The 16,824-nt window shown below is 37.0% G+C and overlaps 1 protein-coding gene across 6 annotated transcripts in view; it reads left to right on the top strand.

Moving 5' to 3' along the window:
• The window catches only part of ULK4 (unc-51 like kinase 4), a 535,263-nt gene that overhangs the window by 16,625 nt on the left and 501,814 nt on the right, over positions 1-16,824 (top strand). For 4 of the 6 annotated variants that reach the window (XM_060110747.1, XM_060110746.1, XM_060110752.1 and 1 more), the window contains 9 exons: positions 496-635; positions 2,957-3,119; positions 5,013-5,114; positions 5,921-6,004; positions 7,675-7,750; positions 9,744-9,836; positions 12,257-12,372; positions 12,521-12,590; positions 13,930-14,026. In XM_060110747.1, the coding sequence (XP_059966730.1) occupies positions 496-635; positions 2,957-3,119; positions 5,013-5,114; positions 5,921-6,004; positions 7,675-7,750; positions 9,744-9,836; positions 12,257-12,372; positions 12,521-12,590; positions 13,930-14,026 (941 nt within the window). The remainder of the gene's footprint in view (positions 1-495; positions 636-2,956; positions 3,120-5,012; positions 5,115-5,920; positions 6,005-7,674; positions 7,751-9,743; positions 9,837-12,256; positions 12,373-12,520; positions 12,591-13,929; positions 14,027-16,824) is intronic. The other 2 variants (XM_060110750.1, XM_060110751.1) reach the window with 2 other exon arrangements.

Here is a 16,824-nt window from a genome sequence, read left to right on the forward strand (position 1 = left end):
CTTTTATTTCATCAGTGGTGTACGTCGGAGTTTGTGATTTTCTAACTGTTAAGGAAGAGCACCTTTTTTTGTCATGCAGTTCTTGTAGAATGTGACCTAACTTTGCACAGGAGTAAACGTAACTGTACTTTGCACAATGTGATTAAAGTGCACAGCTTAGGTTAGTATTCAACACTAATTTTTGTAGCTGTTTCTTTCCTGAGGGATCTAGAGTGAGAAATCACAGCACCAGAGTGATTCTCCCATCATCCCACTGGCTTATTTATTGACTATTCTTGCAGTGTGAGCAGTCGTTCTCCCTGAGCTGGCTCTGGAGCGTGGAAGTTTCCGTTACGGTGCTTGGACCACTGTTTGTTAACATGTATGTTTCCCCTGCCAGACTGTCCAGGTATACTGATTTGATCATGTTTTAATGCTCAGGTCCCAGCATGGAACCTCCCAGAGGCACTGTGTAATATTGGTGGGTTAAAGTGGGTGATTTTAATCAACTTGCAGGTGGTTCCTTAGAAATGGTTATTGCTCAAGACGAAAACCTCCCAGAAGATGTTGTAAGAGAATTTGGGATTGACCTGATTACTGGATTACATCATCTTCATCAACTTGGCATTCTCTTTTGTGACATTTCTCCTGGGAAGGTAATTCATGAAAGTTTTGATTTCCTGTTTGTGTTTCAATTTATAGGGCTTCCTCAAAGATGTTTTTATTTTTAGATACAATTTTGATATAGAACATCTTGAAATTTTAAGTTAACATTTTTTTTAAACAAAAGGAAGTACATAGTACTATATTTAGGTTCCTATTTAGCTACCTATTGAAGTAGCTTTTAGAAAGTGAAGTCTCCCCTCCTTTCAGGGTTCTTTGAGTAATTATTGCTCTTGAGGTATATGGTGAATGATGAGCTCAACAGATCTGTAAAATAAGATTCTTTGCTCTTAAATTATAGTACACAGTTATGAGCCATTATTTTAGTTTGATAATGACATTCTTGGCTATGTATGTATGATTCCTGATATTATGGATCAAATATTTTTCTTTTCTGGTAAAACTAATTATCCATAACTAAACTGCTTCAGTGTAGTAGAGTCACAAAACCTGCTTAGAGTCTGAGCCACATTAACACTGATATTTAGAAGCTGTGGGCCCTGGACAAGTTACCCTTTCTCTCTCTCTGTACCTTAGTTTTCTTGCCTGTGATATGGAAGTAGATATTTCAGGGAGATCGTGAGGATTATGTATTATATTTAGGTTAAACTTTTAGGACATTTTCTTAGGGATTGTATGTGTTACTGGTCTCAGCTGCTAGTTCTCTTCCTTTGTTAATGTGAACACAATGAAATGAAAAGTTGAATATTTCCTTGTTAAACATTTTTCTAGGCCATCTATGTAAGAACCTAATTAGACCTACAAAAAGCTCCGTAAAAATTCTGTATAACAAATAGAAGTTCTTGTTTGAAATATTGATATACTTGTGTCAAGACTATAACTACTTAACTGCATTACAGCCCTGAAAGCAGCTATAGACAATATGTAAATGCATGGGTGTGCCTTTGTTTCAATAAAACTTTATTTATGGACACTGGAATGTCAGTTTCATGTAATTTTCACATGTCATGAAATATGAGCTTATTTTCATTTTTTTCCAACCGTTCAGAAACATAAAGACCACTCTTAGCTCATGCTTGTACAAGCCTAGAGGCTATAACGTACCAACCTCTGTGTGGGAGCTCTTTAATGAGGTCTAGTATCAGCTCTTTATAACCTAGGAGCTTCAGGCTGATAAGTAAGGTAACTTTTATTCTAGAACTGGGGTTGGCAGAGTTCCGGCAGGATGACTGTTTCTGTAAATGGAGTTTTACTGGAACACCCACATCCTTTCATTTATGTATTTTCAGTGGCTGCAGACTTGAATAGTCAGGACAGAAGCCTTATGGCTAGCAAAGTCTAAAATATTTAGTAACAAAATTTTTATCTGCCCCCTGATGGTGGTTTTCAAAGTGTGTTCCCTGGACCAGCAGCATCAGCATTACCTGGAACTTGTTAGACATGCAGGTTCTTGGGCCCTACCCCAGACCTGTTGAATCAGGAACTCTCAGGGTAGGGACTAGTAGTTTTTCTTAACAAGGCCTCCAGGCGCTCAAAAAAAAAGTTTAAAAGTCACTGTTGTAGACTAACTGACATCCTTAGTATTTGTGACTAGAAGTTGAGGGTAAACTTTAAATTGCTTTTAAGGACCAAAAAGCCCCCTGATCCATTGCCAGGGAGGAAAAGATAAAGGTATGATTTCAACAATCAACAGATAACTTCTAATCACAAATTATATTAGCAGACTTGCGCACTTAACACATGCCAGTCACTGTCAAAAGCCCTTTCATGTATAACCTCAGTCCTTACAACAGTCTGAAGAGTTAAGTATCATTTTTTCCATTTTATAGGTGAAGAGACAGATTTACAAAGGTTAAGTAAAGTCTGCAAGTCAGACAGCCAGTAAGTGGTGGACCTAGGGCTCAAGTCTAGATCTCTAACTTCAACACCCTAGTCTTAACCCTAAATCATAGTCCTCATTTGAATGAACAACCCCTAGGACAGGTGGGCTTGGGTGGGCTTCCAAATCCTCTTTCAACTGTCACTGAGAATAGGTGAGTATAGATTGTTTCATATACTTTCCTCTTTATCTTCTCCAAAAGACTGAGGTTTCCCTCTGTGGTTAAATGATGTGTTTTTTCATCTACATCTGAGAAGGGACAATTTAATATTTGATTCTATTACTAGTCATATGTTGGATTTATGTTTCTTTGGCTTCTTTTTTTAAAAAATTGTAAGCATTTAATTTTCTGAGTTGTGATGAAGCAAGAAAACCAATACTCAGAGTTCTATAGTGAGATTATAAGAGGTACGGATGGATATGCAAATTGAATAGAATTTGTTTCTAAACACATTTGTTTTTCAACCTTTATAGATACTCTTGGAAGGGCCTGGCACACTGAAGTTTAGTAATTTTTGCTTGGCCAAAGTGGAAGGTGAAAATTTGGAAGAATTCTTTGCATTGGTGGCAGCAGAAGAAGGAGGAGGTGATAGTGGGGAAAATGTACTGAAGAAAAACATGAAAAGTAGAGTCAAAGGTACGTGGAGAGCTTCCAGGTCAGAACTCTAGTTGTGGGCCGCCCAAGTCATGTGTTTAGGAGATAATGTCCACCTTTTATGTTGCCAGTCAAAAAATGTATTAAAAATGATCAGGAGAAGTCTGGATTTATGGATGGTTTTTTCCAGGGCCTAAATTTTCCGTGTGGCTCTAATGCTGTGTGAGGCGCAGGGAACCTCTGACAAAGCCTTATCCTTAGCTTTATCACTGACCACTCATTAGAACATAAGGAGGGGGGTTTTGTCTCCCTTCCTGCTGTATCCTCAGCACTTAGAACAGTGTCTGGCATACACTGGTGGCTCAGGAGATACTCAATATTGTTGAGCAGCTGATATTCTTCTGCAAGTAAGGAAGATTTTTAAGGGTGCATCCTTGGGAGGTGGTTTTGTCAGTGAGATGGGGCCTGGGCTGTTAGATTGCTGTGCTTGAGGGGAGAGTGTGAAGTCATATTTCTTACACCAGAACTTTTGATAGAAGTGATAAAGATCTTTTTTCCTTAAGTTCCTGGTGTATGTACTTGAGACTTTGGACCACCGAAGCTCTGGTACACTCACCAGGAAGCAAAGGGCACTGAGAGAGAGAGTGGCATCCTTGGGCTTGGTAATCATATGGCCGTGGATGAGAGGAATGAGGGAAAGGGACGGGGGGAGCAGCGGGTTAACAGAGGCCCCATAAATATGAGCAAGGAAATTTAACTTGCAGGGCCAGTCTTGAAGTAAGATTTCATGTCCAGGAAGAAGGCTTTCTAAATCCCCAAATATCATTCCATGGGATGACTGGCATCCTATGAAAATGAGTATTATGGACTATGCTTTTATATAGAAAACAAGGAGGGCAATATGTTTCAGGAACGTGTATTTGAAATTTTCCCCTTTTGTAAGGGGAAGAGGGCTGTGTTGTGAAGAAATGTCAGTTTCTAGCAGGGACACTCGATTACTTCTGAGCTTAATCTAAGAACAGTCCCCATGGTGGGCGCACATTAACCTCTTTTCCAAGGGATTGGTGATTACTCACTTCACGGTAAGAGCATTGTCATTGGAAGATGGGAGACTGTGGGTTCTGGCAAGTGCTCTGTTACTGCCCAGCTCTGTGACTTAGAGGATGTTAGAGTACCTTCCAGGCTCCAGCTGCTCTCATAAGTAAGCAAGGGAACTTTCTATCTCTAGAATTTGGTGTTTCTATGTAATACTAAACTCTGTATCAAGTGTACATGATACACACTAGTGCTGTTCACCAAATAGGTCCTGTTCTGTTCCTCTTCTGGTTACATGGTAGGATTGCATCTTCCCTGCCAAAGCTCACCAAGTTTGTGCAGAAGTGATGCGAGTCTCTTTGGGAATTTTAAGAGCCAGTGTTTAATTTGCTACGTTCTTTGCCCCTGCCTTGGTGATTGAGGAAGCATGGTTGAAATGAAGCCTGGGTCTTGGCTGGACTGACTGTGAGGGTCGGGGCCCCTTGGCTGACCTGTGAGGGACGTGTAGTTTCAGTTATAAGGAAACCTGTGTGGTTAAGTCAGTGGGAATTTGGGGTGCTTACTGCTGCATAACTTAACCTATCCTATTCAAAATACTACAATCAAAGGTTCTTTTCTTTCAACTATTTGAATTGTTAATTTAAAAAAAGAATGCACCTCAATGTGCCACACCTCTCAGGTGAATATTCAAAATCTTTACATTTTTATATATTCTCACATATTCTTGGGAAGTGGGACCTTAATATTATAAAACATTAAAAAAATGTGAAATATGCATGAAATTATATTTATGTGCATGTTCTCCCATCTTTTTTCACCTCACCTGGTTTCTCCTAGGTAGATTTGTGTTGGGAACAGGACAAATGCCTGACAAAGCTGCCCTTTCTCCCTTGTTCTTAGGATCTCTTATCTATACAGCTCCAGAAATTGTGAGGGGTACTGACTTCTCCATTACCAGTGACCTCTGGTCCTTGGGCTGCCTGCTCTATGAAATGTTTTCAGGTGATTACTTTCTGGTTCAGTTTAAAATCAGAGCTGGACACACACACACAAAGGTTATATCTGGAATTTTCAAAGAGTTTACCTGTAAGATGTGAAAAAGCTAGTTTTCCTAAAATTTTCTATGTACTGATTTTGGCTGACTTGCTTGGTGTCTAGGCATATGCAGATTTGTAGGAACTTTTTTTTTTTTTTTTTTTTTTGCGGTATGCGGGCCTCTCACTGTTGCGGCCTCCCCCGTTGCGGAGCACAGGCTCCGGACGCGCAGGCTCCGTACGCGCAGGCTCAGCGGCCATGGCTCACGGGCCCAGCCGCTCCGCGGCATATGGGATCCTCCCAGACCGGGGCACGAACCCGTATCCCCTGCATCGGCAGGCGGACTCTCAACCACTTGCGCCACCAGGGAGGCCCGGAACTTTTGACATGGAGGTATTTTTCATGATAATCATTTGGAATGTTGAAATATGCCTTAACTAATGTGTCTAACTGATTATTAGTAGAAAATCTTGTAAAGGTACCTGTGACTGTGAATTATCAGATGTATCCAGTGGCCCATGTAGCCATTGGATCATGGTTGTCCATAAGTGAATTTTGTACTTGTTAGGATGATAAATTTTGAATGACACAACTATAAAAATATATAGACAGTGTGCCTGGTATGTACTAGGCATTCAATAATTAGTTATTGCTATATACATATTTTTTCCTATAAATTATGCAATCCTGAACTATATGTAGTTGAGATTTATTAAGAATTATTGGTAACAGCAAACTGTTGTTTAATTTTGCAAGTTTTCATATGATTTCAGGAAAACCTCCGTTTTTCTCAGAAAGTTTCTCAGAATTAGTTGAAAAGATTTTTTATGAAGATCCTTTGCCACCTATTCCAAAAGGTAGGATGTTTTTATTATAAATGCAGTTAATTTACTTCTTACGTGGACTAAAGGTGCACTTTTATCCCCAAAGTGTGTTTTTATTGATTCATAACCCCTCAAATTTATATTTTCTAAATAGTCACAAATTGATATTTTTAGAAATGCTAGCATTCCTTTTGCCATTTTTAAAAAGATACTGAAATGGAAAACAAAGTACTACTAAGACTTTCCCTCATTTAAAAATACAAAAATACAAATTATCTTGTGCTCCTATAGCAGAAGAAGTCTGGTTCAAAGATTTAAGAAACTCAAACTTTTATGTCTTTTTTTGGTGTGTTCATGTGTATGTACCATTTACTTAATGTATAGTCATGTCCCATGTAGTTATTTCTATTTAGTGCTTGAATAGGAACAAATCAGGTTTTTCTCAGTCCTTATCTTGATGAATCAGAATGCTACCCAGATAAGCTTTTAAAGTCTTTTAAGCTAGATATGGTTGTATTTTTAAAGTGTTGGCAATTTAATCATACAAAGTATAATTAATGTAAGTCTACCATTAACAATTTTAAGAAAAGAAAAAGAAGGTACAAACATAGTAAAACACTTTGCTACACACCTCAAAAGATGTGAATCTTAAGTCACAAAGATGAAAACAGGACTTTATGAAAAATAAGGTTGTGAGTTTTTAAAGAAAAAAAATCCTCAGTAATTAATGGAAATAATAGAAATACAGAATATTTTCAATATTTTAAGAATCATCCTAGGTGAAAAAACAACTCTCGGTATTTTGAAAATGGTCTATATTTCTTAAAACAAAAAGCATTTCTTTTTTATTAACTTTATTTTAGTTTTTGTAGAAATCAGTCATTCCTATCTCCTATAATGATGACTTCTGATTTTTTTTGTTGTTGTTTTAAGTACTCATAGTACTGAGTATTGTTTTCTCCTATAATGTAAAGATTTTTATGTAGGGAAGAGAAATCTGAGAATGAAGATATCAAAGGTCTGGTCAAAGGGTCAACTTTGGCCTAAGTGTAATTATTTCACAGGGATCTTGATCAGACTGTGGCCACAGTGCCTGACAGCACCATCTGTTCTGATGGCTTTGGCCATTATCTTCATGGCCACTTCTTTTAATGATAGACTGATAATTTGACCATGGTATGTATCTTTCTAATATAAAAAGACAAAACACTTGGAGATTAATGGAATTGGACATTGTCATAATATTGTGATGGTAATTTTCCTGTTAAAAATCTTTAAAATAAAGAGAGATTGCAAGTACCCTTATCATAGTATATTATAAAGCAAAGCTGGTCAAGTTAAGAGAAAATGGTCAGAAAATGAGGCATAATTAATAGTTGAAGACCAAGGGTGTGAGTTTGTCAAGCTGGTGGTCCTTACTGGGGTTGTTCAGTAAAGAGAAAGTTTAGAGGTTAGTCAGAATTTAGTTTTTGAGATTCATATTTTTTGTGGTCCAGGGAAAAGTTTTTAATTTTTGTGTCCTGCCCACCCCCCGCCCCAGCCCTCTCCTGGCATTAAATGAAGACTGTAATTGTTACTATGTATTCACTGTTCTCTTAAAAATAACTTATGTGCTTAAAATACTATTATTATAATGTTGATGTAGGGTGTGTTTTCAGCTACTTATCACTATTTTTCTTTTTTGGGTATTACTTTGTGTATAGATTCTTCTTGTCCTAAAGCTTCTTCAGATTTTATTAATTTGCTTGATGGTTTACTTCAAAAAGATCCTCAGAAAAGGTATGTATGTGTAGTACTTTAACATGAATAGAGACTGGAATCCTTTTTTCCTTTAGTGTGCTTCTAACACTGTACTGGTCTTAATATAGAAAGAACTGTTCAAATTATCTTTTCTGAAAAAAAAGAAATCTGAGTTTACACTGAGTGGCTGCTCTCGGTTTACAGGTGTTTTTAATCATGAGGAATTTTAACTCTTAATGTAGCAAATAGTTGCCTCATAGGTTGACAGATTTTCTTGTAACTCCTAAATCCAAGAGGTACATTTCCCCCACACCCCCCCCCCTTTGTGGATTTCAGGCTAAAACTGTCTTAGCCTACTCAACTAGGGATGACACTGTCAAGATACTTAATGTAATAATGACTAACTGAGCAATATTTCAATGCAATGTGATTTATGATAATCCTGTCATACTGGGAATATCAAGTGACAGGATAATAGGCACAGTGTGAATTTTCTGTGTTGCAGGGATGGCAGGAAGTTAGAAATCCTTATGGTGTGGAGTGGGGGAGGGCAGGAGGGAGTGGGGAGTGAAGGGGGGTCTCCCTGGCCTGGGAGACAAGAGAACCTAGGTTCTGGTTCTGCCACTAGGTATCTAGGGGTTTTAGGAAAGCATTTGGGGTCTCTGCTTCAGGGTATAGAATGAAGAATAAATTTAGTGTAGCATGTAATGTATCTTCATTAAATATAACTGAAAAACTGCAGAAGAAAATGTTGATTCTTGTATAAGTTGTAAGACACTCCTGTGCTTACAATAGAATGCTTTTAGGATCAACGTTATTTTAGTGGATACCTTCCCAGACATATTTAGATAAGATATAAATATACTTAATTTAACTTACTTTATTTAGGATTTATTTAGGACACATTTCCACATATTTATATCCCATATTAAATACTTCTTTGCATGCATGAGACCACCCCATAATCTAGTCTTTTTCTCTCTCTATATTTGCTTGGTTATTTTAAATGGCTGCTGAATTTGCTTGGTTATTTTAAATGGCTGCTGAATGTACATGTAATAACAACACTGAGAGTTTTCTTGATTTAGAATATCATATACACTGACTGCTACAGTAAATATCCTGCTATTTTTGTTGTTGTTGTTCACTTAGGCAGTTATCACCTTTGGATAATTTTCTTAAGGTGGGGTTGCTGGCCAAAGGCTAAGAACATTAAAAAGTTTGACACATTTGCTGCATCCTAGGAACATGGGTGGGTTTATACCTCCAGCATTAGAAATTTCCTTCCCCCGCATTGTTACCTACAGTGGGTTTTGTTGATCTTATAAATTTTTGCTAATCTAATGGATGAAAAAAATTCCATTTTATTGGTAATTTTAATTGTTAGTGAATTTTAGGAGCCCTTTGTATAAAAGGAATATTATATGTGGTTGCAAATTCTCTCTTTAACATTTGTGTTTTAATTTTGATCAAGGTAGTTTTTATTTCAGCATGGAAATTTTGAACGATTAAATGAATCAGATACAAATTACTTTTTTGTGTTAAAATTTTAGTTGAGCTTAATCATTCTGAGTTTGAGTATACATCAGGTATAATCTATTTTATTTATTTATTTATTTTTTGGCCGCCTCTGCGGCATGTGGGATCTTAGTTCCCCAACCAGGGATTGAACCCGTGCCCCCTGCAGTGGAAGCATGGCATCCTAACCACTGGACTTCCAGGGAATTCCCCGCAGGTATAATCTACTAGTAATAAAATTTGATGCTTTGATAGTGAGTCTGGGTTTTAAATATGGCCTGAAATCATTTTAAAGTGGGTGAACTAGTTAGATAACGTTTTGACTTCTAAAGAGAAGAGTGACTCTGGATAGTCATGAGGTTGATAATCTTGTTTATTTCTGAATGAAGTTCTAAAGTGAAGTTCCAAAAAGAATGTGTGAAACAAATTTGATATATGTAACTGGAGCATGTCCTGGGAATTCTCCATGGTAAATCATGTTAAAATAGATTTTTAACTTTTATGTTTTATAAAGATTAACCTGGGCAGGACTACTGCAGCATTCATTTTGGAAGGATGCTTTAACTAGAAAAGATCAGGACTCAAGCAACGAGGATTCCAGTGTCAGGTAGTATAAGCTTATTTTTGTGTGTGGGGCATGGTTATTAAACACTTGTACCCTTGCTATTCTATTTTTGCAGCATCAATGACATGAATTTCTATGCCTTCATAATAGGAGAAAATCAAGCATGTGTTTAATTAAGGGTTGCTTAAAGAGTTTAGTCATGACATTTTGTGTTCTTGATTTTGCTCATTTTCTGGTTAGTTGTTTATCCAGGCAGGGATTTAGTATGGTCGTCATTAGTTGTGTTCAGCTGGCTTCCCACCTTGTCAGCACATGGTAGGATCTCATTTCCCCTTTCAAGTTAGGTGCAGTCATGTGACTTGCTTTGGCTAATAAAATGTGAGCAGAAGTGACCTGTGTTATTTCTGGATAGAAACTCAAAGAGCCACTGTGTGATGTGCCACATTTCTTTCTGTTGATGAGGTAATTGGGAAGGAAATGTCCAGGTGGAGTTGCTGTCATGCTGGGTCTTTAGTGACCATGATGAGCATAGCTTTCCTGCCAGCCTTCAGTGGCTATGTGCTTGAGTGAGACATAAAGCTAGGAGATTCTGAGTTCTAGGATTTGTGGATTTTGTGTTACCACAGCATAACCTAGTTAATCTTGACTAATCCACTTCACTTTTATTATAAAATCTTTTTAGCCCAGGACAGTTATAAAAGTGAGGGTATTTTCAAAAAATTAATTAACTAATTTATTTTTGGCTGTGTTGGGTCTTAGCTGTGGCATGTGGGATCTTTCGTTGCAGCGCGCAGGCTTCTCTCTAGTTGTGGTGCACACGCTCAGCAGTTGTGGCGCCTGGGCTTAGTTGTCCCATGGCATGTGGGATCTTAGTTCTCTGATCAGGGATTGAACCTGTGTCCCCTGCATTGGAAGGTGGGTTCTTAACCACTGAACCACCAGGGAAGTCCCAAAGTGATGGTATTTTGAAAAGAACAAGGTGAGAAGTAGATGAATAGAGGCAAAGTCCAGATAATTGACTCCCCCTCTCCTCCATTCATTCAATGGTAAGTGGTTGTCTGATTCTTAATTTTAATCTTGTAAATTCAGTGTATTGGATAGAGAAGTCTGAATTCTATTTAAGGTCTCTCCCAAACTTCGGTTTCTGTGATCCATTGAGTTTCAACTATGTTTTCACATTGTATTAGACTCTCTGAAAAGTACAGAAACCTGGGCTTAGGACCTGGTCCATCCGTGTCAGCAAATCCCAGGACACCTTTCACCTTAGTTTGTCATCTTCCTTTTAATCTGTATGCCTTTTATTTCTTTTTCTTGCCTTACTTCCCTTGCTGGGACTTTTTCGGTAAGGTAATGAATGCAGAGTGATGAAAATGAACACATTGCCTGGTTTCTGATTTTAGAATGAAAGCATTCAGCCTTTACTTGTTAAATATGATGAGCTGGAGGTTTTTGTAGCTTCCCCTTTTCAGTTTGAATGAATGTTGAATTTTGTCATTCTTTCTGTATCAGTTGATATGATCATGTGGTTTTTCTTCTTTAGACTCTCATTATGGACTCTTACATAAATTGGTTTTCATATATTGAGGCAGCCTTGCCTTCCCACAATAAACCCCACTTAGTCATGGTGTATTATAGTTTTTATGTCTTGATGGATGTGTTTGGGACCAAGTAGCAGTAGGACAAGGAGAGAGGCGAAAGAAGAGAACAGAGCAACAGGGATTTGCTTCATATTCTTGGGGTTATAACTCTCTGGCTAGAGAAGAGAATGTTCCTCCTTCAGGGTTTTAGGCACTGGCCAGAAGCGGCTACTGTCCCCTGTAGCTGCTGCAGGATTACCTGCAGGCTGGGGAAGGACAAAATGGAAAAAGCAAAAGCAAAAGAACAAACAAAAAACTAGGGTGTTTCCACTGCTCTGACCCTTAGGGGTCCCCTTTCCTGTTCCTTGGAACAGAAATAGAGGGTTTCTCTTGGGGCTCCTGTCTGTACTCACTGCTTTTGAGTCCAGGTCGAACAATACTGGAAGGGAAAAAAATAAAAGAGAAACTCATTACCGTTCACTGATATCTTGAGTTCTGGTTTACTTCTCCCATCTGCCTGCTGTTACTTATTTTTCAGGGATAAGGTTTATAGGCTTAGTACAATACCTAGCATGTAGTAGGTGCTCATTTCAGCTACTCAATGAAAAATATTACTTTTCTAACTCGCTAGTTGTTTTTTTTTTTCTGGCCACGCCACACAGCTTGCAGGAGCTTAGTTCCCCGACCAGGGATTGAACCCAGGCCCTGGCAGTGAAAGAGTGGAGTCCTAACCACTGGACCACCAGGGAACTCCCTCTAACTCAATAGTTTTGCCAAATGTCCTGTGCAGTTTAAGTATCTTTTCCAACCTCTTGTTTGACAGAGAAAACTCTACAGAAAGCTCAGTAGTAAGCTTGATTGTGTTGGGTTTCTATTGTTGAACAGCAGAAACCTAGAGTATTCTGGGTCACAAGATTCCAAGGAGCTTCTGAAGAGCCCTCATTGTGGACAAGCAAAAGGGGCGAAGAGTGGTCAGCAGCTCAGTCACTCCTTCAGACTAGGTGAGCTTTCATTTGGCACTCTTGAACTCAGAATGCTATTTCTGAGAGTTCCTAATTTGTGTTACCTTTCTCTTTAAATCTCTGTGTACATCGTGCCCTGCTCATATTTTTGTTCATTGATGGATATTGTTCTACCTTCCTGCCACAGAAAATCCATCTGAGTTGCGGCCTAAGAGCACTCTTGGGGGTCAATTGAATGAGTCCATGTTTCTTCTCAGGTATGTAAAATGACAGAGCAATAAGGGATCCATGGGAGATGAAAGTGAAATCTTCTTAAAGTGTCTGTTGTCTGGCTGGTAGACCATGTTACACAGAAATAAAGGACAGGGATAAATGCAAATTCCAGTCTCATTCTCTACTTTCAAAGTTACTGTTAAGTGCTGGCCAATGGAATGTAGACGTCGCTATGTATTTTTTAAAAATTTTAACCAAACCACCTTATTTTTCCTATTTATAAGGGTTAATTAACTTTTTCATTTTGTACTTCTACTTCAAATAAAATTGAATTTAAAATTTCAGAACTCCAGCTTTATTTAGATAAAAACTTAAGAAAAAGAACAGGTTGTGTTTTTATTTAAATGTCATTTTATCTGGGAGGCTTAAACAATATTTGCAATAACTGAAATAATAAAATCAGAATGGTATTTAAAGTGATTAAGACCAGTGTATTAAAAATTTTATTAATGTGTAAATATTATGTTATATTTTATTTATAGTTTTAGTCTCATAGAGAAATAGTTTAATTTCATGACATAGGGGTTATAATGATAAACTAAAATTTCCTGATTTGTTTTACTCATATTTAAATATAAAGCATGTTAAATTTATTATGTATATCTTAGGCATTTTAAATTCAGTTTTTTAAAAAAAATTTGTACAGTCTCTGGTATATTCTATGACCTAAGTAAGTCCTTGTTTAATGAATGAATAAAAAGGCAAGTAAATGAAGGAGGGGTGATATTTGGAAATTTGAAGGAATTCATTAAAAGAGACCATAATGATCTGAGTGGAAGAATTTCTTAAAATGCAGAAAACTCAAAATCAGAGACCTGGGTGTAATGGAGTGGTCCACAGAGTATGGCAGCCATTGATAAGTGTAGGAGGAATCATTAAAAATAGATGCAGAATATAACTTGTTGCTTAAATAGGTACCAAGGTAATTTTCCATTTCAAACATTTTATGAAGTAAAATTGTAAACATTGTCTATGCTTTGTAGAATATCTGTTCTATTTTATTATGTTAATCCTGCCTAGATCAGCAGACATTAAAAAAATAAAATCTTTTTTTTAGTTGTCTGGTTAAAACAGAAAATACTGTATATAGCATAGAAGCTCCAAATAAAAAAAACAATTACCCAGGAAATTACTTTGAAAACAGTTTAAAACAATTAGTGTCAAAAACACAAATTAGAGTTTAAAGTTTTTAAAATCTAACAAGATCACATAGAATCATCATATTCTACCATTTTTCATGAGATGTGTTTTTTAACCCAGAAAATAGTAAACAGGATAAAGTTTCTGAAATGTGAGTAATGTTAACTGGTGTGCACTTTTCAGTTCTCGTCCTACTCCAAGAACTAGCACCGCAGTGGCATTAAATCCTGGTGAGGCTATGACTCAAAATTCACCACAGAAGACTTCTCCCTTGACCAAAGTAAGCAGAGATGGAATTTTCTTTTTTCTTTTTACGTAGGATACAGGGATTCAGAAGAATAATTGCAAGTTAATCTCTGAACTATGTTTTTAATTGCAAAATTTACAACTAAGTCACCTTCCTTGATTATCACTGGTTTTTCTAGTAAGTACTCTTAAGAGCGAGGTGCTTCATAGGTGTTTTTTTGATAACAACTTTATTGAGATATAATTGACACACCATATAATTCACCCATTTAAAGTGTATAATTCAGGGGCTTTTAGCATAGTCACAGAGTTATGCAGTCATCAGCACAGTCAATTTTAGAATGCTCATCATCCCGCAAAGAAGCCCTGTACTCATTAGCAGTCACTCCTATTTTCTTCCAGTTTCTCTACCCTCTTGCCTGAGGCAACCACTAATCTACTTTCTGTCTTTATAGATATGCCTATCCCGGACATTTCATTATAAATGGGATTATACAGTATGTGATCTTTTGTGACTGGCTTTTTTCACTTAATGTTTTTAAGATTCATCCAAATTGTACCATGTATCAATACTATGTTCCTTTTTACTACCCAATAATATTCTGTTGTATATACCACATTTTGTTTTTCCATTCATCCATTTGTGGGCATTTGGATGGGTTTCCCCTTTTGGCTATTCTGAGTGATGCTGCTATGAACATTTGTGTACATCTTTGTGTGGGTGTGTGTTCTATGCTGTATCATATGGTAGCTATTTAACCTTTTGAAGAACTGCCAAATTGTTTTCCAAAGCAGCTGTACCATTTTACATTCTCAGCACCAGTGTATGAGGGTTCCAGTTTTTGCACATCCTCACCAAAACTTGTTATTATGTCTTTTAAAAAATTGTGGTAAAATACACATTACATAAAATTTACCGTTTTAACCATTTTTAAGTGTACAGTTTGGTGGCATTAAGTACATTCACACTGTTATGTAACCATCACCACTATCCATTCCCCCCTACCCATCCCTCCCCCCAACCCCAACCCCTGGCAACCACTGTTCTACTTTCTGCTTCTATGAATTTGCCTAGTAACCTTATATAAGTGGAATCATACAATATTTGTCCTTTTGTATCTGGCTTATTTCACTTAGCATAATGTCTTCATGATCCATCCATGTTGTAGTGTGTATCAGGAATTTCATTCCTTTTTAAGTCTGAATAATATTCCATTGTGTGTATGTACCAATTTATTAATTCATCTTTCGATTCACACTTGGGTTGCTTCAACCTTTTGGTTATTGTGAATAGTGCTTCATTGTCTCTTTTTGGTTGCAGCCATCCTAGTAGGTGTGAAATTATATCTCACTGTAGTTTTAATTTTCATTTCCCTGTTGGCTAATGATGTTGAGCATCTTTTCATGTGCTTATTGGCCATCTGTATATTTTCTTTGGAAGAATGTCTATTCAAACCTTTTGCCCATTATTGAGTTGTAGGAATTTTTTATATATTACAGGTATATGATTTATAAACATTTTCTCCCATTCTGTGAATTATCCTTTCACTTTCTTGATGGTGAATTATCCTTTCACTTTCTTGATGGTGTCCTTTGAAGCACAAAGGTTTTAAATTCTGAGGTAGACCAGATTATCTTTTTTGTGTGTTTGTTGTTGCCTGTGTACTCTTGGTGACGTAACTAAGAAACAGTTGTCTACTCTAAGGTCATGAAGGTTTATTTGTATGCTTAGCTCTTACATTTAGGTCTGTAATCCATTTTGAGTTAATTTTTGCATATGGCACAAGGTAAGGGCTCCAACTTCTTTGTTTTGCATGTGGATATCCAGTTGCCTCAGCACCATTTGTTGAGAAGGCTCTTCTTTCCCCAAGACATTAAATAATGTCTTGGAATTCTTGTTGAATATTAATTAACTATAAATGTGAAGGTTTACTTCTGGGTTCTCAGTTCTATTCCATTGATGGATATGTCTTTCGTCATGCTACTAGCACTCTGTCTTAATCACTGTGGCTTCTTAGTAAGTTTTGAAATTAGGAAGTATGATTTCTGACTTTGTTCTTTTTCAGACTTTTTTGTTTTTGGCTATTCTGGGTCTCTTGCACTTCCATATGAATTTTAGGATCCGTTTGTCAGTTTCTGCAAAGAAGCCAGCTGGGATTGTGACAGCAATTGTGTTGAATCTCTAGGTCAATTTGAGGAGTATCGCCATGCTAACAATATAAAGTTTTCTTCCACAAACATAGGATGTCTTTCTATTTATTTAGGTATTCTTTAATTTCTTTCAATCATAGTTTTTTTGAATGCAGAAATATTTTGAAGTAAAAAATTTACCAAGTTATTGTTTGTTGTACTTACTGCAGTTGTTGCTGTATTTTTTATGTAATGTGAAATGCATTCGAACCATGTGAAACTTAATTTTGTATTGAAATGAAATGAAAATAGGTTGTAATAAAATCTCACTGTGCTAATAATTGTTTGGTTATATGTGAGATAGAAAATCAGTGTAAAAGTAAAAAATGCATTCTGAAATGCGATAGATGTTGAATTTCTTCTGCCAGATATTTATTGTAGAGGAGTGTATGTAGTTATTTTATTGAGAATATTTAAGCACTAATTATATAAGTAAGGGAGCTTATGTTTTATAATTTTTTTTTAATTTCTAAGTTTGTTTACTGGCTGCATTGAGTCTTCGTTGCTGCGCATGGGTTTTCTCTAGCTGTGGCGAGCAGGGGCTTCTCTTGTTGCGGAGCACGGGCTCTAGAGCACAGGCTCAGTAGTTGTGGCACACGGGCTCAGTTGCCCCGCAGCATGTGGGATCTTCCCGGACCACGG

The sequence above is a fragment of the Mesoplodon densirostris genome, chromosome 10 (assembly GCF_025265405.1).
Source record: "Mesoplodon densirostris isolate mMesDen1 chromosome 10, mMesDen1 primary haplotype, whole genome shotgun sequence".
NCBI classification, from domain to species: Eukaryota; Metazoa; Chordata; class Mammalia; order Artiodactyla; family Ziphiidae; genus Mesoplodon; species Mesoplodon densirostris.